A 23,035-nucleotide genomic window follows, 5' to 3' on the forward strand; every position below is an offset into this window, starting at 1 on the left:
CGTGTGGATTGACCCTTCAGGAATACCTGGTTTATGACACGTCTTCGGTTATTGAGGACGCGGAGAAGTCGAAATTCTAAAGGCATTGTTCTGTAAGAAATTACTTATTTTTTGGCGGAGCTACAAAGCATCTTTGTTCTCAAAAATAACCTTCTGGTGCGAGCGTGCCATAAACCCGGTCAACGAAGACCCCACGCGTTCCGTACCTGCGCGACGGAACAATTACAGATGTAAACATTTCCTGAAAGTGTATATAACACTGAACACTCGTTTTCGCCGATAAAGCCAGATTTTTGCGTATTAATCCTTTGGTTGCGGAGGGGATTGGTTCAATCGCGGCGCCAAAATCTGTTGTTTTTAACAAAGTTTAGAGTTTATCGGTTTAAAAATTGAGGTAGCAGTGCGCAAAGGATTGAATTAAGGTGAAAGTGTGTTAAAAAGGCAAAAGCACGATATTCAAAACGCTCATAAACGCCGAGGGCACGGTGCAAGTCAATTTTCAAAGCGCCTATAGGCGCCAACAGTGGTGAAAAGGTTAACGCGTTTCATCTTAGCCGCCGCATGGGCACAAATAAAAAAAGAAAAGTCTGACGATGTTCGGGGTAGCGAGCTCAACAGCGGCGATCAATTTTGTATGGGACGCGAAAGAATAAACATGCCGAAATTTTTGAACCTTGGAAATCTTTCTCCCTTGAAAAATAGGTAATTAGCATTTTAAATATCAATCTCTTAAATTTAAATATAAAATTCCCTTTTTAAATTTGATCCCTTAAAAGGTAGGAAATTGGCGTTTCATTTTAAGAATTTGTTTCGTTCAAAAAAATAATTATACAGATCCTATATACTTATTAATCCTTAAATATACCTTGCTGCCGTTTGGCAATATTGTGCACTATGAGAACAAAATGAAATGAAATGAAATTTCAAAATTTCCTAATGTGGCAGAAAAATAATATTGCATGGTGTATTCGACGGATGACTATCTTTTGTTTTACTACCTTCACATGTCGTAATTTGAACGTGCCAGAGTTAGTCAATGCTGTTGCATAATTTTATATTTGGAGTGTTATTAGTAATCAAAGTTTCACTTAAAAAGAATAAAAACAGACGAAAATCGAAATAATTTCCATTATTATTGACGACCTTTTGCTATTTTTCCGACAGCTTGCGACTATGTACCGTCGTTACTTTGAATCAATTATGTGAATCGAGTTGGAAAGAATTAATTTCTGCACCTAATAGCTTGTTATAATCATTTCAAGTTTCTTATATATTCTACACATGTTGTAGCCAGTTGACAACAAACTATTCTTCTAAATAAAAAGATACAAAAAAACGAGATGGATTTCAAAAATTATTTCTCCATAATTTCAAAGCATACAAATTGAAAATTTGGAGAAATCGTGCATTCAAGGGTTAACCAATTAACAATACACAATAATTCATCTCCATATTTCCTCGTTTGCCTGTTTTTCAATTTCAAAATCAAGTATCTACCCTCGAGTGAATTGCGGAAAATGCACGGCGCGATTTGTCGGGGCGTAGAATATCGTTTCGCAAATTTCCACCGTGGTTCCGGGCGCAGCTCTGAATAAACAGGAAACGCGTCTTCGCGGACGTTATTTGTATCTGTCAGAACTAGGCGGGACGATTGCACGGGGGACGTAACACGCGTTAGAACACTTCTCCGGTCGAACGTGAATACACATTTCCATGGAACAGTCGCTATTGATTGTCCTGACGTGAGGAGAATCCGGGCATTCGCATATGGGGCGAGAGTGCTCCTGCCTCTTCTTACGTACCGCGTTACTGTCTTGCCTCGTGTCCCGAATACGAGAACCTGGAACCCGATTCTGCGCCAAACGGTTAATGTTTTCCCGCGAATCGCTGAGAAAATTACCGTGAAACAAAGCTACGCGGCTTGTGTCCAACGGAAAAGTGTACAGCGTGATTAGAAATTTCTGAAATTATTTACTAAAGTATGTAATACTTAACGCTAGGTTTAGGGGATTTAGGGGACGCGTTTACATTTCTCTCCTACCACTTGTGCTTGTTATAAATTTTATATAAATATATTCTTCATATTGTGCTTGTTTTGAAATAAAATAAGTTGCTTTTTAAAGAAAGTATGTGGTTTCATTCACGCGTGTCCGCAGAGATCCGTATATAATAAATGTCCGTAAACCTAGTGTTAACACAGAGGTCGTGTTTCACTTTTAATTCATCGTGTTAAAGATTTCATTAGAATTGACGGTCCATGTATTTAACCCTTCGTAGGTAAACTGAATGGTTTGTGTCCAAGCTTAATTTTTTTAACGTTTCAAGCTTCCAAAAAATCTGAAAAAATTGTGAAGGAGGTATTTATCGAAGTCTACTACGTCGAATGTTTGAAATTTTTTTTCAATGAAAATAAAAATTCGTTTGGAAGTAATACGGAAGTGAAGTTTCACTTGGGTCATCAAAGACCCAGAGGGTTAACAGATATAGTATAAACTGCTATAATGAATCGCAACGATATTTTAGCTAGTTCTGATACTTCAACAGAAAATTTTCAAACGAAAGTTCATTGATGTTGAGTAAAGAGTTTATTGATGTAAAATAAATCTTTGAAAGTATCTTTTTTTCAGTAGAAATTGATGTCAACTTGTGCTTTTTTAAATAGCATCATATACAGTTCTTTTCATATTCGAGAACTGATTTTGAATCTGATTTTAAAATAATTTGATTTATTTTTGAAGTGCAATCCTCGACTTGAAATTTTGAATTTAAATTATTATTGCTGAAATATATTTAGAGTATTCGAAAGAAGGTTGATTGTAACGAAACAAAGTGTAGAAAGACACTTATACTATAGGTTAATCGTGAAAATTTCTCTAGAAAAGAGAACGCCTCGAACATTACTTGTTCTATCACTTCATTGCCAGACTTTCCAATTCCGTTTGTTCCTCTACACGTATCATTCATTCTGTTATTGTAACTTTCTTCTCACTGAAATATCCCAGCTTATCCGAGATATCTAACGCTCCCCGAGTCTCGTTCCCTCAAAATTGCCACGAAGAAACGACGGAAATGTGCCAGAACGTTATTCAAAAATTCGCCGCCACATACGAAATTTTCCCTGTTAAGAAAAATAATATCAGATCCTCGATATTTCGCCGGAAGACAGTCAATTGCAGCGCGAGGGCGATTACAGATAATGCAAGTGCTGCAACAGCCATTACGAAACCATTTGATTTTGTGTTCCCGTATCGTTTCTCGCCGCATGACTCTGGCCCGCGTCCTGAATCCGCAATAGTCTTGAAACACGGTTACACCGTCAGCTGATACAAGTGGTTGTACGTGATCTGTGAACAAAGTGCTCGGGGAAAAGGTATAATTGAATTAATAAACTACCACGAAATCTGGCGGCGAACTTATTTACCTCGGAACAACTGCAACGAGTACTGCAGAGATGGAAGAAATAAAGCATCGCGTAGATACGCATCCTGATGTAGAATTTGTCGGTTGCCCGAAATTTACCATTATTCCTGTTGTTCGGCAGCATAAATTTGCAACTTTCGCGTGTTATTTGCGTTACCATTCTATTCGGTTGGTGTTCCTTTTTTAAGAGAAACTTGAGAAATAATGCATTCGTTCAAAATAATTTGCACGCGTTTCTACATACACTTTTTCCAACAATTGACCGATTTCATTGTTCCAAGTATATAGAAAGCATTAATTGTTGAATTAGAACATTTTTTGAATGATACATTTACAGTGTACAGTTCAATTTAAAACATCTCTACGCTTCCAGCAACAAAAGAACGATTGTCTCCAAATTATGTGCCCTGTGAAACGGCAAAAGCAAGCAAGTTATTCCCCACCCTGTATAAAAAAGTTACGCGAATATCCCGATTATTCATCGTGTCAGATAATGTTCAAGCAATTGTATTACGAATTTTAATTTGTTTACTATTCAATACACTTTCTTGACTATTGCGTAAAATTTAATATTAGGTCTACCGCAAAAGTTCTGTCCGACAATGTGATCTCAAGATCCAAAGACGAGTCATTCTACAGAAATGGAATCCACAAATTAGCATCGCGCTGGGAAGAGGTCATTGGTAACGATGGAAATTATATTGTTAATAAATGTATTGGAAATGTATTATTTTTTTAATTCAGAAACGGACGGAACTTTCCGGTAGACCCAATACATACAACGAATTTTCACAATCAAATTATAACCAAACCTGCTCTTCTCTCTCGCAAATTTCTACAAAAGCACTTTTGCAATATCTCGCGAGCGACGATAAAGAAACGAGAGAGAGAGAGAGGTCCTCTTCAAAGGTGATTTGTCATTTCTTCTTTTTACACCGCGTATTTCCACCGGTACCTTTTCGATGGAGACTCTCGATATCCATTTCTCATCGTTTCCCGCGAGTAGCCATCACGCGGTACCGAGTCCACTTTGATATCCGGAGATACGTTAACGATACTTTCCATTGTCTGTTCCAGAGTATACGCAATGTGATGATAGCCAATACGACGGATGCCTGTGAAACGCGTGATCCTTGCCAACACGGCGGAATCTGTATTTCCACGGACAGTGGACCGATCTGTGAGTGCCGGTCCGGCGATTATGAGGGCGCCTATTGTGAGAAAGGTAGGTTGTTTTACATCCCGTTGTTTACGATCGTTGTTGTTGTTGCTCGCAGAAATTCCCATTTCCTGTTACCGACCGAGACAGGTTATAGCTCTCTATGTAGTCTGTCGCGTTTGTTACGCTTCGATCTTGATCTTCGTTGATCGAGCTTTTGTGTCGAGCTGTAGCGTGTACACCGGAGCGGTATTACACTGGGTGACCTGGTAATTGTCGACGTCTCTGTTAAAATCACGTAAATTGAAGGTGGATTCAAGTGAAATATAGTTATGTCTGACAAAGAGGATCCAGTTGCTAGTGAATGCAATTGATATACAGAGTGGACCAAGAAGAGTCACCATCTTGAGTATCTTTGGAAATATGAAAGTAATTCAGAAATTTCTTCAATAAAAATCGTTTGTTGTAACTATTGCTTTGGAACAGAGTTGGGCAAAACGTAATCCGATTGACGATTGAAAATTACGATTAATATAAAATCTTACGATTACTAAATATTAACGAATAAGAGAGGAATTAGAAGTTGTTGTAATCAATGTTCGTGATTGCTTTATTAATTATTAATCATGAAATGATTTCGCTGTAATAGCAGCACTGAACAAGTTTGTTCGACCGTACCGAGGACTCGAACAATGGAGCCCTACCATATTCACCAATAGTATATTTTCCGTAAAATTGCTCTCTCTCCTCGCCATCAGCAAATTGTTTTATTACCTTCGAAAGTCGAATACCCTACATCTGGACACCACATGCACCACACTCATAAAGCACCTTCCGACCTCAGGATTTTCCCATCCCCTAATATAACTATTTTAGCAACAATTTCCCCACTTCGACTCCACCAGACAAACCCCACAACGCGTCCCAAACACCAATCAACCGATACTCCCACCACTTCTCACACATTTCACACCACCAATCACTGTACACACCGAACTTATAAAAACACAAACACACACAGAAACAGACAGATTCTATCAGAGATTCTATCAGAGATTCTATCACCAACTTTGAGACATCACGAAAAATAAAAAGTAACAGTCACCACCAATCAGCCAGTATTTGTCTATCGTGTAAAACATATATCTCTTTTTCACCCACCACAAATCTCATCTACAAATTTAAACAGGTTACTTATTTATTTTTAGTGCAATTTGCTTTTAATACAGCTCGCATTTCAAACATTCCGTATAAAATACAATTAATCATTGAATGATTTAAAAATTACCGATTAATGATTACAAATTACAGAAGGTAATCACGATTGCTGATTTATCTCAACGATGATTGACTAATTAATGATTACAGTTACTATGATTACATTAAATAATCGATTACAAAAGAATTAATTACTGCCCAACTCTGCTTTGGAAGGTTAGTCAAGGGAAGGGATGGTCATTCCTGTTTTTTTAGTTATTTATTCGTTAATAACAGTCCTTAAGATGAACACAAAGACATGTAATACAAGTTATGGTCACAGAGGCACGTGTGCTTTAATGAATTCTGACGTCGTTAACCCTTTCGTTACTATTGGCCCCTGTAGGCATTTTGAAAATTTACTCGCGCTATATTGCTGGAGCCTTTCGATGCATTTACACCTTTATTTAACCCTTTGAGGTCCTCGAGTCAGACTCTGATGAGAATTTTTGCCTTCAGATCAATGATAAACTATAAATTATAAATGACAATAAATCATTTTTCTTTCTGCATTAATATTATATCGAAACTTAGTGTTTTATAACTAGTATTACGCTGAAATGGTGAAATAAAGGAAAACTACATTCAGACCGCAAAGGGTTAATTTTACCCTTCACTTCACGCACTGCCTCCTTAATTCAATAAACCGAATTTCAAAACGACACGACCGAAGTAACAAATTTTAATTAAATAACAAATTAAAACCTGCCGCAGCGGAAGGGTTAACAGAGCAACTGAGTCGGCGATAGCAGTGTGATCAACCCTTTACTACCTTGACTGACGCTGCGTTATAAATTTTCGTATCCATCTTAAAGTCTGTTATCAGCAAATAACTAAAAAAAAACATGGTGCATCGTTAAAAAACGAGGAACGAGTTTTACATTTTTTCAGCGAGTTCATCCATAAAAAATATCGTTACGACCATAGAATAGTCGCTTTTATAGCGAAGAATTTTCATTGGAAAAATGTTTCCCTTTTTTTCATTGTTCCGGAGATATTCGAGGTGGTAATTGTTATTGGTCCACCCTGTGTTTGTTCAGATACAGTATACAATGTTTGCTGTACAATCCAAGCTGTCTTGCAAATTTTTTCTACATTTTTGTAGTTATTCCTTGTTACGTATTTATGTGCATTTAGTTCTATTCTTTGATCTAGGAAATACTGTTGTGAAAATATGTAACGAAGGAGCAGAAGAATTTTAAATGTAACTTACTTAACTCTAATTAAATTTGCCACTTTTATCGCCGCATTCGTTCATCTTCTTCTGTTGTAGAAGTTTTTCAAATTCATGTTCGCTTGTTGTACTCTTACACACATAAAAAACAATAGTAGTTTATTTTGTCTTTCCATTAAGAACCGTCTTTCGTTCTTCGTATTTTCAAGAAGCCAAATAGAATTACTTGCATCCTGTCGATAAATTATTCATTACTTTGTCGAAGCAACAACTGCAGAACATAGTTTGAATGTTACACTGTCAATATTAGGAGTGTTCGAAATCTCGCAAATATATTATAATTAATCTATTACATAATTACAAACGTTTGAATATTTATGTAATCCAGTCGGTCGATGTTAAATACAATTAACAATCGAGGCAATATCGATAATATACAGAGGTATAATTAACGCAGTCCTGATTCAACAGAACCGCTAACAAAATCATCATAATCCAGTCGGTCGATGTTAAATACAATTAACAATCGAGGCAATATTGATAATATACAGAGGTATAATTAACGCAGTCCTGATTCAACAGAACCGCTAACAAAATCATCATTATACTTAAGTAAACTTCTAACTAATTGATCGATGTAAAATACATTTCCAGGATTGTGGACGAACGATAATCATGCATAACTAACGAGAATGTCTTTGTCTTCGTCGTACTGTTAGGATAAACACGAATTTCCAACCCTTACACTTGTTAGATTTATTCAGTCATTTAGATATAACAAAAATTAATCTAACACCTTACTAGGAAGTATATATTACTTTTGTATACGTTTGGAGAAATCCGTTTAGCCTTACCACCTCTGTTTAGTAAAGATCTAAATGTTTATGACACGTGACAAAAGGCCCTTCGGTCGTAGACAATGTTAGGGCGTTGCGTAGGAGCATTCTCAGTCTGTAGACAGTGCTCTTACCACCAAGTAGAAAAGCGAACCATCCTTGTGTCTAATAAAAGTTTATAGTTTAAAATAAGGATTATTAATTATTTAACAACCAATAACTCCCATAATCCAATAACACTATGAGTGGAAGGCCATCTTCACGCGTCAGTTTTTCTAAAAGTTGTCACTTCAGTTTATTGATTTCGGTTCAGAGTTGATCTTTGGAATTTTTGTTATTTTTGTGAACGGAATACTGAAATTTTTCAAGTCCCTGTTAAGCTGCGGCATAACAGTACATTCTTCACTATAAACTTTTGCAGATATGCAATTAAATTTGAGCATGTTAAACATTCAAAGTGACACATTCCTCGCGGGATCTCATCAAAATGAATAGTTCAATTTCACGTGCTTTGTTAAAAATTAATTAATTTCTGAATGGTAAAATGAAAATTGCTTCGAAGAGATCCAACAATATTTTAGATAAAGGGAATCTGTGTGTTGATAAATTAAAATTATAATTATTCAACAAAATTTCCAGGTAATTCTATACATAACAAGTTTAAAATCACGAGGAAACAGCGGAATTATTTACGCGCCTCAGCCTGTGTAAAATCGAAGAATTTTTGCATGAAAATTACTAGGTCATCCTATAAATAACGTTGATCCTTATTTTCATTTGCCGAAATGCTATATATACTGTGCAGAGTGGGTCACGTGAAATAGGCCACCTAATTATCTTCTCTGTATGTACAGCTATGGCGGTACGAGACAATTTTCAGACGTAATTTAAATGCTTTCAAAGGATAAATAAAATGGAAGAAAAATTTGTTTGTAAAATTTCATTTTTTCCTATTTCTTTTTTTTTCAAAGTCACCTATGTTCTTTCACGCGAATTACGTATAATAATGTGACCTTAAACTGACCTTAGACTCGAAAATTTTTAATCAACCATGAAACTTCTTTCCATTTTTTGCTATTTCTTCCAGCAAACAAATTTTTTCTCATTTTACGTACCCTTGAAACCATTTCAAAAAATTTTCTGGTACCGTCGTAAGTATCTTATACAGAGAAGATAATTAGATGGCCTGTATTATGTGGCCCACTCTGTGTATAGATAGAATTTTCGGCGAATTAAAATAAGGATGAACGTTATTTACAGGATGACCTAGTAATTTTGAGTAATTCTTCTATTTTATACAGATTGGTGCGCGTAAATAATTCCGCAGTTTATGAATATGAATATACCTTTCCCAGAGCGTTAATCCTTCAGTTTAAATCGAACTCTGGCTGTATTTAAAAAAATCGTAAATATCTTTGTAGTACGCTGGGCGAAAGTATCAAACGCGAGGAAGTACGAAAGTGTGAAAATTCGAAAAAGACAATTCCACGGTGAAGCCTTAAACTTTGAACTTTAAAGCTTAAAGCGTTTAATTAAAGTAGAACCGTTCTGTTTCATTAAACAGAACAGACAAAAAATCGTAGAAAGAGTGCATTATGCTAACTGTAGGCACTGTTAATAGACGCTTAAAGAGCATCGGAAAAGCGTCAAGATTAGGCAATTGACTTCCTCGTGAGCTCTCTACGGGAAACCGTATTGAAAGCTCGAATGTTTGCATTTTTACGAGATTGCCCCGAGAATCGGCCATTTTCTAATGCAATTGCAATTGAAGACGAACAATAGATTTTTTATAATTAGCACTGTTTTAGGAAATAATGATTAGCAGCTCGGTAACAAATACCCATTTTAAAAGCTGATCTTCATTCGAAGAAAGTTCTAGCATCTCTAGCATCATTTATCACGAATCTTTTATATGAAAAGAGACAGAAAGACGAAGATTTACATTGAACAACCAGACAGATAACACGTAGATTTGATAAATAACAGTTTTACTTCACCACAGCAAAACGCAGAAACAATTAAAAAATGTAATTGAGAATCAGTATTACATTTATTAACGATACAGCTAAATCAAATCTAAATTTAATTAAATCTTCAGCGCGAGTAACAAAGAAATTTTTAATGGGAAAAGTGGAGGTTTGAAATTGATTATGGGAATACGAAATGACCATACGTATAGAACACTTCAATTATTATTTATACAACTAATGTAAGCAGCCTTGAGAACACAATATATCACTAGAAGATTAGTTCAGCTGAAGGAACAAAGAAATATTTAATAACAAACATAGAAATTTGTTTGAAAAGTAAGAGTTGAGCGTCAGAATTAAAAGCAATAATACATATTAATAAAATTACAAAATTTTATTGAGAATCAGTATCCTATTTATCCTACTCTTCTGATCTAACATTTTACCACAGTTTAACGGTACAGTTACTTGGAATAAAAATTTAATTAACTCGTTAGCTCGATGAGTAAAGAAATTTTTAATAAGGAGAGTAGAAATTTGATATCGATTGCGAGAATTTGAAACGATCTTGTTTATATTTTTTTTTGTATTTTTATGGAGTAAAGTATTAGGTCATCCCTTAAATTCGTGCTGAAAGCGAAAAATATTTGAACGAAAATCCAAGGTAATTCTATAATAAGGACATAATGATCTTATCAAAAAGAAAAGTAGAAAAAAGATTGTGAAACAAGAAGGTGCTTACGCTTTCTTTTTTAATTAAATTTAAAAATTTGCTGGAAATGTTGATTTAAATTATAAAATTCATACGGGATGACCTAATATTTACAATCTGTTCCGAATGAATATCAAATTGCAGCGATGATTGGATTACATATAGAGAAGGATCCATTGAACGTTCTCTTTCTTTTTAATTAATTGAGTAATTGTTCGATAATGCACGCCTTATAATAACTGATTAATTTCAGCACCCCCGAGTGCACAGAATATCTGCTAAAAGATCGGTGTACGTTATAAATATGTATCACGGTGCACACGAACGTATAATCGCGGTACTTTTGTTCGCCGAATACCTCGTTCTCTGTAAATTCTTACAATCGCGCGTTTTCGACTTGAAATCGCGAACAGCGACGATATCCGCAACACCAGATGACAATGTCATCCGCGCAGTGTTAAATGCACAATCATTTTCAACGCTTCCACTTTTTAATAACAGCATCACGGCGTAGAATTTTAATAACGGGGAGTTTTCGGCCGACGACGATGGCATGATTTATTATGGTCGATGCCCAAATCGCGTAAATATTTCGCATTTCGCCCGTGCCAACGGAGCAACTGGCTCATACAATTCAATTAATCGCGATACCGACACGACCTCTTTTCGCAATCAGCCTTTTACACCGCTACACTTTCCGCGCTGTTAATTCGTTAATGCCGTGCCAACGCGAGCTCCCCTGGAACCGATATCGATCATCCGTGCCGCTACGTCGTCGTCGTCAACTCGCAACGCGTCGAATTTTAATTATTCGCGGGAATTCCGGTCTCTTACAGTCGCGGCACGTTGACCGGGGAATCGTTGGTTTCCGGTGGAAGATGACGGATAGAGATTCTGCGTGAAATTATGAATTTTAGAAGAATACTTCGTTGATTTCCGTTCGAAGACGACGGATAGAGATTCTGCGTGAAATTATGGAAGAATAATTCGTTGATTTAACCATTTAACGCTCGTGCTCGTGTCGACTAATTCTCGAGAAAGTGCAATTTTGTTTTAGTCTTCATATTGCGCTGTCCTTTTTATTCTATTGCAAAAACGTGAGTCACAGCATTATTAATAAATGAGAAATTTATCTCTATACGCTTAGGAAATAATGAAGAATAAATGAAAGTTGAGAAAAATGTGAGCGTTGAGGGGTTAATCTTTGGACAGCGGACTGTGCGACACTCCGGATGGCGGGTCAATTTTGACCCAGAGTAATAATACCCTTATAAACATTTTAGAAAGAATGCTTTTCGTGGATGCTGTGTAAATCATTCCTTTTCTCAACTATTTTCAAAAAACAATGGTGAAACTGTGTTCAAACATTATTTTATTTTCAAAATGGGAGCGTAGATAGGGGGAGTTTCCTTAACGCCGGACGGCACCTAATATCGGACATTAGTTATATCTGCAATAATTGAAACGCTACCGAGCCGTTATTCAGCGCATCTCCTAGAAGAGACGAAAGGAATAAAAATAAGTTTTCTGCGCGTTTCAGTCGCGTGTGCACAGGCAGAGAGATTTATTTAAGAAAAACCTTAAGCGTCCAGCGCTAGGGGAACTCCCCCTAATCATAAAGAGTGAACAATATTTATTCTAAACCTACACAATGGATACATCGAATACTTTTTTCAAATTTTGTGTGAAAATTACATGTACAGAGAGACCTAAAGAAAGTGTTACTCAGAAACTAATGAAGGTATCGACTAATCTTCTAGTGTACAACCCATTTTTAAGGCTGCTTTTAGGTGGAAGAAATGAGGCTCCTACATTTTTTTAAATGGAAGATGATATTAATTTTCGTTACTCGAATAACTCTTATCGAACTGAGTAACATTTACTCGAACCGTTTCTTTTATTGTGAATAAGAACCTGCTATAAAGCTAATTGCTTTGCAAATGAATAGGTTGACCACCCAACAATTAGAGAATTAAGAATTACTGTAGCTTTGAGGAATATGAAATATAAGGAAGCTTTGGAAGTTTGAATAATTTAATTAAAAAACATTTTTCAACAAATAAAACACTCGGAATTTCATGGGAGTAACAATGTAATTTTAAACAAATCTTTTAATTGTCTTGTATATTGAGATTGATAAAGAGTACAGTTGAAAGGATGGAATACATTGCAAGATTGATGGTGGAATAGAAATTTTTGACTTCCGAAAGATTGATTTTATTGGCGCGTGTAGAATATCAATGATTTATTCTTCTGAATTTCATATCTGTGAAAACATGCTCGTTAAGTTTCACTTGCAAAAATATCGATTTTGGCACTGATGAACTTATTCGAGAATTTTATTTTTCAGTCAACTTCGTTCAAGACAATTTAGAGTTTTGATCGAAACAAAGAAAAAAGATACTTCGGAATACAGAATGGACGAACACAATAGGTCCCTGTTTTTAATTATAACACACACTTAAAATAATTCTGCAGCAGATTAATTCCAAGTGAAACGTGTGTAAACTAATTTTTTCGTTCATTTGTTCCGCCCACTTCAGTTTCCACAGCTTTTTAGGCGAAAGTGTAATTTTTCCAAGAAGTTAACGATGCTTAAATTCAAATTGGCCACGAATTAAAACGTGCACACAGTGAAATAAATGCCGCGAAACGCTGGCAAAGTGGGTTTCATTTTAACCTTAATCGCCTAACTACGCTGCTAATAATTTTATTCTGAGTGAACTCTGACTTTTGCCGCTCACGCTATTAGCAACATGAAGCGTAGGGTGTTTCACTCATTGTAGTACGATAAAATATCGCAGTCGTTCTATCGTGCGGCGATAATATTCACGGCATAAATTTTAGGGGAACTTCAACGAATGATAAAGCCTGTGATTTCTAGGGAACCTGGAACACTTTCTGAGAAAGTATTTTTCCAGGACTTTACTTCAGTATAGTCGTTTCCTTGTATTATAACGATTGTTTCGGCAAGAAATTAGAAAGGAACGTATATATTTGAAAGCATTTAATTCCACGCAAATTCCAATTAAACCTTTATGTATTTCACGTTTGAAATTATTGCGATGTCAGACATTGCTTGTATTAAATTTTTTATTTTGGAAGCTTGAAACTTTTAAAAATCACGCTTCTAGATCATTTTGATAAAGGGTACAGCCGAATAAGCATAGACGAAACTAAGCTTGTGATGTGTCAATCGATAGGCCTCTCGAAGAGAAACATTTGTGCCAATTTTCAGTTTCTTATCTCTACTATTAAGGTAGTTATAGACCGAAACATGATTTACGGTTCAAGCTCGATTATGTCTGTTCTATCGCATAAAAAGTTACGAGAAAAATTAGAGATACTGCAGTCAGTGAGATACATATCTAGGAATTTTTCCCGATTTTTTTATTGCAAAACCGAATTTTTCAAAATTGAGGAAGTTTAAAAATTGTGATTTATTATTTCAGTTATCAAGTAGCAAAATTTATATTTTGCAGCTTCAGTAGCCTATTATGATTGTTAATTTGTAATTTTTGGGGGAATGAATGACAGTTTGAAAGATTAAAAACCGATATTTTTTACTTCATATATTTTGTTCATTAACTGAGCATTACATGTAATTCTAAATCCACTTTTACCATGTTTATTCGGCTGTATCTCTTGCTCAACGATCTTATTGCTCGAAATTTTAACGAACGGTCGTAAAAATATTACGTTTGTCCATGAATTCGTGCGGTTTTCATTTCTTATTGAATGAAATTCATACCATTTGCCTATCGGCTATTCGATATACCCATACAATTGTAGTTATTGTGAATTTCTTCATTCTGTGCTAATAATAAAACGATTTTTGTTTAAAAATAGTAGCCTGTCGGGTTAACAAAAATGAACACGTCCGACGTATTTTACTTTACGAGTTTAATTGTGGTTCTAAAGCTGCGAACAAAAATGGCTCTTCAAGACCTTGGATGAGATAGTTCTCCAGTATCCTTCTTACTCGTTGGACCTCGTTCTGACGGACCACGATCTTTTTCACTCCCTTCAAAATGCTCTAAATGGATTTTCCTTCCGGAACGACGTGAAGCTGTGAAGATTGGTTCGCGACAAAAACCGCGAAATTTTTCAAACGACAATTACGGAAACTATTAGAAGGTTAGAAAGAAGTTATTAATTATGGTAGAGAATTTGTCGCTAATTATTTCGTGTTAAATACTGGAGAAAAAGCTGAAATTTTCTTATTCAGAAAAATTGCACAATATGAATTAGTAGGAGCAAAATAAGTAAAATAAGTTTAACCTGCAGAAACAAAAGAAGAACTTAAAATTGATATAGCTGTTACCTCATCGGTAAAGATTAACAGTTAAACTCGTTAATCAACTTGCGTACATAAGTTGAGACAAATAAAGTGTTTTCCAATAAGAGCGATAGAACTTGGAATTGAAATAAAACGAAAAATACAAAAGACAATCTGGTGCTCGTTGTTTTATTTTGAAGTGCATTCGATGGTATGATGCGTGAAATACAGTATCATTTAAATGACCGCACCGATTGCGTTTGGCGGAGTGAATACGACAAACCCAATTTTCGACGACTCTGGCACATAAATCGTGTCAAATCTCACCAATGACGCGAATGATGTTTGTTTTGAGATGGTCAACAGTGTGTGGTTTGTTGGAATAAACGTGGGACTTGACATGGTCCCACAAAGGAAAGTTTAATGCCGTCGAGTCGCGAGATCTTGATGGCCAGTTGACAGCTATTCCATCGTTCAACTTCTGTCTCTGTAAAGCGATAGTTTCAGCAGAAGTGTAGCATGTGGCAATTGTGTGTCTATTCTTGATGACTTGTCAAGGACTACTGTTGGAATGCAATGAAATTTTCTTTTTGTGATTAGTAAGCTAGGGTAAGAAGGTTTTTTTTGTGAGATAGCAACAACAGTTTAGATTAGGTTGGTAACAACTAGACTGCGGATTTTGGTGCATTTATAGGAAATTTAAAGGGACAAAGTTACACACAAAAAATGTATAAATTATAGTGCTTTTTATAATAGCTGGTAGATGAAATAATTTTCTAAGGACTCAAAAATATAAATTTGCATAAAAATCCGCAGTCTATGCAGTAATAACCTGTCTGTATAAATACACGTGAAATTCGCGCTCTCCTTTCGCTTTCTTTCTTTTCACAGGTGTATGTTAATTTTTGTAGAACACGATTTATTCAAATTCTATTGAATCCAGTTGCAAAATTAAGTCTCTTGTGCCGAATTGTGTGTTCGTTTCTATTCTTAGGGGTACAAATTAATTCGGTGCCTTTTTCACATCCTTACGTTAATTTCCAAAAAATCGAACACAATTTCAATGTACAAAATGATCTCCATTATTTTGAATTAATTTTTCCATTTATCGGGCGAGTAACGACATACCCCTCTGAAAAAGTATGGCGATTTTGAGTCGATGAAGTCTTCAAGACTTTCAATAAGACACGTTCAACACTGACAATTCACTATGAAACACGGCGGCTGTGACAATTGAAAGAAAATCCTTTACTTTTCCAACGAATGACGCATAATATTTCACTTGTCCTTTCACAGATTTCTTCTTTTTACCGACGGAGAAGCCTTGGAAAATGCAAGATCACGTCTCGACAAATTTAAACGGTCGGTAGCCGCGTGAACGAAATTCCATGTTTCTCTGTGAATAAGCAGCGGTCGGGATTTACTTTAATTGCAATTTACTATGCGAAGTAAAACTCCACGGCTTAGAATGCACTTACGCTCGTAGGTATTACTAATACCGTGAGACGCTTCCGAATCGACGCGTTCCGCTTTGTTGAACGTTTCATACCGGCCCGAAAGAGACTGGTCGTCACGCGACAATCAATTCACCCCGACGAGCCTTTCCTCTCCCTCATTATAATACATTTGAATAAGCCTCGAATTTTTGTCCCCCGTGGCGAATTTTTATCGCGCTCTTTGTTGAAAAGTTCGTTCCGAAAATTAGCGACGAATTTGTTTGAAATATGCGAATATCGTGATTTAATTTTTCGAACTCCCGGCCTGCGATGGCAAATCTGCAAAAAATTTCCCAGACACGTGTCCGGAGGCGAGAAAATTAGAAGAGCGTTTTCTCCATGCAAATATGCCTAATTTTTGACACGGAAGAAAAATTGAATAACTAGCGAATTAATCATGGGATGTAATAAAATTGTTACACTTTTGTTGAAGTGAACTAAGTGTAAACTGATACGTGTAACAAATTCTGCTCAGCTCCTATTAATTATAATTAAATCCTATTTTTATTATTGATTAATTTAAAATAACCATTTTCTAGAGAAGCACATTAATCGGTTCAATTTTGCCCCTCGCTGTACTTCTTTACTTCAGACTTAAATTTACAGAACTGTAAAATAATTATCTACCGTCCGCTCTTCGTTTAGTCACATTTAGCTTACTTCTTTTCTCGAAAAATGAAAATTCCCACTTAACTGACCCCAAATTCACATCTGTGATAATTAACCCTTTGCACTCTGAGCATTTTTCGATTCGGCCAGCAATTTTAACACATTGTTGCAGAGAGAATTTTTTAAAGAAAAAAGTTTCATTTTGAGAAGAAAATTTATTTACTTTTATCTCTTTCGTTAATTTGCTTCATTTCGATATAAATAAAAGGGGTAAATGTAGGTGCACAGGGTTAAATTGTTGAGCGTAAAAATTCTCAAAGAAGAGAATCTCTTTCGTAGATTATAGTTTTAATCGTAAGCCTTGAAATATGCGCTATCTATTCCCAACAACGGAATCATTGCAGTTTGAATGAAATATTGTAGGATTGTACGGTATCACTTAACAATTTTCTTCTCGACAACGTTCCGCATTGCAACTTCTGACCTTTTTTCGTAGTTATCAGCCTGTTCCTCTTTCATTATCTTCAAACCTGATTGTTAAACAATCGTACATTCATTTCTAACTTTGGGATCGCGTGAGCTCGGCCCATTCTAAGCGTTAAAAACTGTTCGTTCTAAAGCTCATTCTGTGCTGCATTTAAACGCGCCCTTAACTTCGTACTTCCGAATGAGTTTTCTTAGTTTAACTTACAACACCACGAATTATTCTCACGAGACACCGTTTAATTTGAACAATCGTCCAGTTGCGAGCAACGTATTATTTCATTAACGTTGGAAAACACGTTCTTCGTTTTGTAACAATAACAGGAATAAAAACAGCGTATCTTTGTGAGGAGTAAAGTGCTCGAAAGAAGGGAACAGAAGTATTTACCTTTAACAGAAGAAATCAGAGGCAAAGAATAGCACTTATTTTCTAATTATTTATTTTTAAAAAATTATCGAGATAAAGTTGCTTTAATTTTGAGATCTTTGAGAATTTAGTAGGATTAAAAAGATCTAATTTTTACACATTTTGATTAAGAACAACAAATATAAACGATTACTGTTTTTTTGATTATCGATAACCATCGTTACTGATAACCAGTATCGACGACGAAAGAGCGCACCCAATCGTCCAACAATAAGTCGAAATAATTGTTATACTGTAACAGTCAGGTTCCTCTCGAACAAATGAGAAAAAAATTCTTTTGTCATCTTCACTCTTTTTACCACTCTTTTTACCAGCGACTCTGCTTCTTTATTATTCACGGCCGTATCAATGCTTTAAATTAATCCCATCTCCGTGCTGGACTCATTGTTGCATAAAATACGCGGCCACTCGTGTCGCAAATTTATAGCACGATTACCGGGACGTAATGCACGCTCGCTGTGTAAATCATTCTCAGTTCGCGCGGGCCGTGATGCAATGTCTTGAAGTTCAGGGGAGAATAATGAAATTACTCGCGATAAGAAATATCGAAGTGATAGAACTGAAAGTTTATAGATACTTTTACTTTCTGCTTTACAACGGAAGGGTAGAGGAATTCTTGCCGTAAAATCGGTTATAATGTACACTAACGGTGTACCAATTTTTTGGATTCGTGCAAAAGTTTTTATCGTCTGTTTTTGAAAATGTGTATTCACTTTTTGTTATATTTAGAATTATTTTCAGGGTTATAGGAATGCTATTAATATAATACTGTATTCAGTATAAATTGCAACTGTGAAAATTTAAATTAGACAAGAAATGTACAGTGTCTTTTTGGGCTATTGATTTATAAGCGATGCAAACTTTTGCGCAGACCTGATATATTAACATTGAATTTGCTGCTAATTCTTTGTAGATTTGAAATTGATGTTCTGTTGGATACCAACCTACCGACATGACTTGGTATCTTCGGTAAACGCCATCGCATCGCGAACACTCATTTCTTTCAAATATTTTGGAGTTCAGTTCTTAGTCATCTAGAACCTTTGCTACTTTCCTAGACCTTTTACCTCAACCCCTCTCTAGTCCCATCCACGTCCTTTTCCAATCCCTGTAAATATAACAATCTCAAAAGCGCCGACACTCGTTATTTTCCATATATTTGTACGATGGACAACGTGTTTAGACTCTTGAATAAACCTCTTGTTAAGATTTTATAAAGTGTTGTACACGTTCCATCACCCTGAATCCAACAGTTGTGGAGATCGATGCAGCATTCAAAATGATTTTCTTCAAGTGGTTTTATGACATATTTGCAATTTTGGTTCTCCTGGATGGGCGATTTTTAACCTCTTTTATCTCACGGCGCACATAAGCTAATTACTAAAAAGCTACGGTGCACCAAAAAATACAGGATATAGATCTTTCAGGCACTTCCGGTAATCTGACAAGGAAATGTTTTGAACAGAAGTTTTACAGCTTTCAATCGACTGCAAATTGCAATATAAGAAATTTCCAAAAAATTGTTAACTTCTATTCAAAAGACATTTTTGTCAGATTATCAGACGTACCTGAAAAATCGTGAGGACAGTTACATAGTACACTCTGTATATTATATTTTGTCGCCTACCTGACATAAAAGTACACATTTTTGACTGATCTACGAAAAACAATATTTTCTTCGTTACTTTTTCAATTTGTATTTGAAAATCTTGGACACACCTGCGGACTTCTCGCGGCACACTGGTTGAAAATCAGTGTCCTAGATCAGTTAACAGAAAAACCGCTTATGCGGACGAACTTATCTCCTTATTAATTGGCATTTAGTTAACCGAATCATCACCCGTCACAATGCCGTAATTACGGTAGATCTCTCGTAGTCCACCGTCGTCCGCCAAACGAAACATTTTCACTTTCGCAACGAAAGAAACACGAAACACCGTGATCTTCGTTATAACCAGATTTCCTTCGTTCGCCACAATTTTCACCAGTAATGGTTTGCCAAATTTTGTCACACAGAGACATCATTAGAGATCCCCCCTTCGCGCTTCTGCTCTTCAATTCTGTCTGTGAGCTTTTCCACGATGGAAAAGCGTCACTCTCCCGTGGTATTTGTAAGAGATCCCGGCGGACTGATTATTCTGACCCTAATAAATCCTCCTGTTCGTTTTTCTTCTCGTGTTCCCATCGCAGCGGCGTTTCGTCGCTATTTCATCGTCCGTCCTTCTTTCTTCCCACGAAAGTCTGACACGGGGCTTCAACATGGTCATTAAACCGGGGAAATTACGTTATATCGCGCGTAACGACCGTTTCTCTGTCCTCCGGGAAAGACAATCGCGTCCAAGAAAAAAGCTGTTAACGGGAACGCTGAAAAATTCCACGGAGAATTCTGATCGGCTTAACTTTTGCTTTACCCGGTGTCTGTCGGGGGAACGGTGCTGGTTGTACAGCGAGGAAGAACAGTTACCAGGGAATGTTGTAATAGAAATAAGTTGACGAGGCAAATATTAGGTCTAGCCGGAAAGTTCTCTCCGATAATGTCATCTCAAGTTTCGACACGTATGCCTCTTTTTACCGTTGTATTTTGTTATTCTGCGGTGCTGGATATCGAAGGTACGCTAAAATTAATACACACTACCGCTGATAAGCATCCGGACACTTGACAGTGTCATACACTGCCGACTTCGGAATTTCCTTCCTTAAAGCAATTTCTCGAATTCAATAGCCTTGTTCCGCAAGAGTAAGGATACTAGCACGTTTTTCTAACGATAATTCTCGTTCCGAATTCATAACTGAAGAAAAACAGACGAACGAAAGCAAAGCGGGTGACTGCATATCGTTAGCTCCATTCTTATCCCTATCGAGAGAGCATAAGCACATCATCGACGGTTTATCAACACTTAATAGGTATCGGAGAACTCTCTGAAATCGATCTGTACTGTAGAAATAAACTAAATCTTCAGACCTTCTCAAACAACGAAATCGTTCCATTAGGTTTCGTCTTTATAAAACAGGAATTCTATTGTTGCATTTTTATTATGTAATTTGTGCATAAAAATAAATTTTAGGGTGCTACGATACTTTAGCGTATAGTTGGGGCCACGATATAGCGAGGTCGTAAATTAAACTCTCAAGAATCGGCACCGATTCGTGCTACGATACTTTAGCGTATAGTTAGGGCCACGATATAGCGAGGTCGTAAATTAAACTCTCAAGAATCGGCACCGATTGATGTTGCGGCACTCAAGGCCGTGTGTTGCAATCTGTTTGAGGGTTCCAACAGTAAACGAATGGTAGCATATGATTTGGTACTTCAAGTAGAAAATGGTATTTCATTTACAAATGGAAAATATGTTAATATTAAGCTACACAATCTTTTTGCACTTTCTATCTGTATATAACACGAGTAGATAAACTAAGATGCTAAAGACATCAATAAGACCTTTACCTGTAACCGTACTTCCAAAAGCGGCTTCCCCCAGAGGGAGAAACCCTAATTTGTCCTAGCTGCATGCAGTTTTCAGTAAATATATTAGAATCAGTTGACTTTCGCTGGATACAAGAATTCTTCGTACGGTCCTGACAATGGTTTCAAGTACTTATCTGCTCGTATCTCTGTCAATTTTCGGGTCCCGGCAGCTAAAACATGTTTACTTTGACGTCTGACCGATTTTACGACCTCGCTATATCGTGGCCCCGACTATACGTAATAATAGCAATTACAAAAGATAAAATGAGTGTAAATACTTTTTCTACTAACGTAAACTACATTTTGTAGGGAATCAGGAAGTGTCCGGATACTTTTAAGCGATAGTGTATATATTCTTGATAAAATTAGATTGGATGAAAGCGCGTTGGAAAAACTGAACTGTCTCTAATGTCATTAAATCTCATATGAACACAGTGTTGGAATCCGGGTAGAAAAGTGAACGCCGATTATACTTTATCAATATTTAGTTTATTTTGGCAATGATACTTGTACTCGCAGATTGCGAATTTACAAGGCGCGAACTTCACGAAGAGAGGAGAACGTTGGTTTCTGCTGCGACGTGTATTAGACCGACCGCTCTTAACTGTACTAGCTTGCTTTCTATAATCATGCTCTAAGCGATTTTTCAGGTATACTTATAAGGAAGGGATTTGGGGGAGAAGGTGAACTTGGTTCTGGTGACGAATCATTGGACAGGACTTTGATGGGAGAGTCAGCGAGTCGATGAGTAACTTGTTTTCGACGTTACAGGGTTCATCTTTAGAGTGACTTCGTGACTCAATGTTAGTAGACGGTTGCTTATCCAACAATAGTTCCATTTGTCAATAACTGTCTTGTTGGACAAAATTTACTTGTTTTTACAAAATTTTATAAAAGTAATGCCAAAACACCTTCTAATTTATTAGGAATAATTCGTAAAATAGAATAAGCGAGTAAAAAATATCATTCTGGGTTAATACGAATTGGTGTCACTATATAGAAAAAATTATAGACCAATAAATTACATTACATTCACATTCCCACAAATTCTTCGTTACTGCCCTACATTCTTTGTACTTCTTTCACTTCGCATAAAAATCGTCGAATGTACTTACACGTTACCTCGATATTTCTCATTTTCCTCCGTGCTCCTTGTTTCCCTTCGCAAAAATGAAATCGTCAATCATCCTGTTGCAAACAAAAGTTTCTTTCCCTCGTCCAGATCCTGTTACACTACATCCTTTCTTCTTGCAATTTTTTCGTTTCGCACAAATTGGAAATCTTTCGTTCAGATAGCAAGGCTTGAAACTCCCTTTCAGAATTTCCTTCCGTCATTTAGCAATCTGACGGGCGAGACAGTCGATGAATCCCGGCATTGATCGATTGTCTTGTGAAGTGGAATGGAAATGGTATGAGCGTGATGTCGGCGATAAACGATGTGTAAGGTGAACGAAGACTGCGAGGCATCGCCTTCCTTACCGCAAAGATAGCGCGCCTCCTTCTCGAGGCTATTGATTGTCGACCTGCGACCTACAGTGAGGAGAAAAATTGAACCAATCGCAGAAATTTTCAATAAAACTGTATTATTTGGTAGATATTGCGAGCTCTGTTTGAGTTACAAGCTCGAGTTGAGAAACGTTTAGGCTTACTTCACATTAGGTAGGTGTTCCAGTACTTATGGAGTGGAGTGTACATCCTTCGCTATGGCACGCCATACATTTTCATATTCGACGATATGATCCTGATT

The 23,035-nt window shown here is 36.4% G+C and overlaps 1 protein-coding gene across 1 annotated transcript in view; it reads left to right on the top strand.

The window, feature by feature from the left end:
- Positions 1–3,451: 3,451 nt before the first annotated feature.
- Positions 3,452–23,035, top strand: part of LOC108575470 (neurexin-1a-like) — a 279,829-nt gene continuing 260,245 nt past the window's right edge. The window contains exons 1-2 of the mRNA XM_017938285.1: positions 3,452–3,499; positions 4,498–4,645. Coding sequence (XP_017793774.1) covers positions 3,452–3,499; positions 4,498–4,645 — 196 coding nt within the window. The remainder of the gene's footprint in view (positions 3,500–4,497; positions 4,646–23,035) is intronic.

This window comes from Habropoda laboriosa, unplaced genomic scaffold (assembly GCF_001263275.1).
Source record: "Habropoda laboriosa isolate 0110345459 unplaced genomic scaffold, ASM126327v1 scaffold276, whole genome shotgun sequence".
Taxonomy (NCBI): Eukaryota; Metazoa; Arthropoda; class Insecta; order Hymenoptera; family Apidae; genus Habropoda; species Habropoda laboriosa.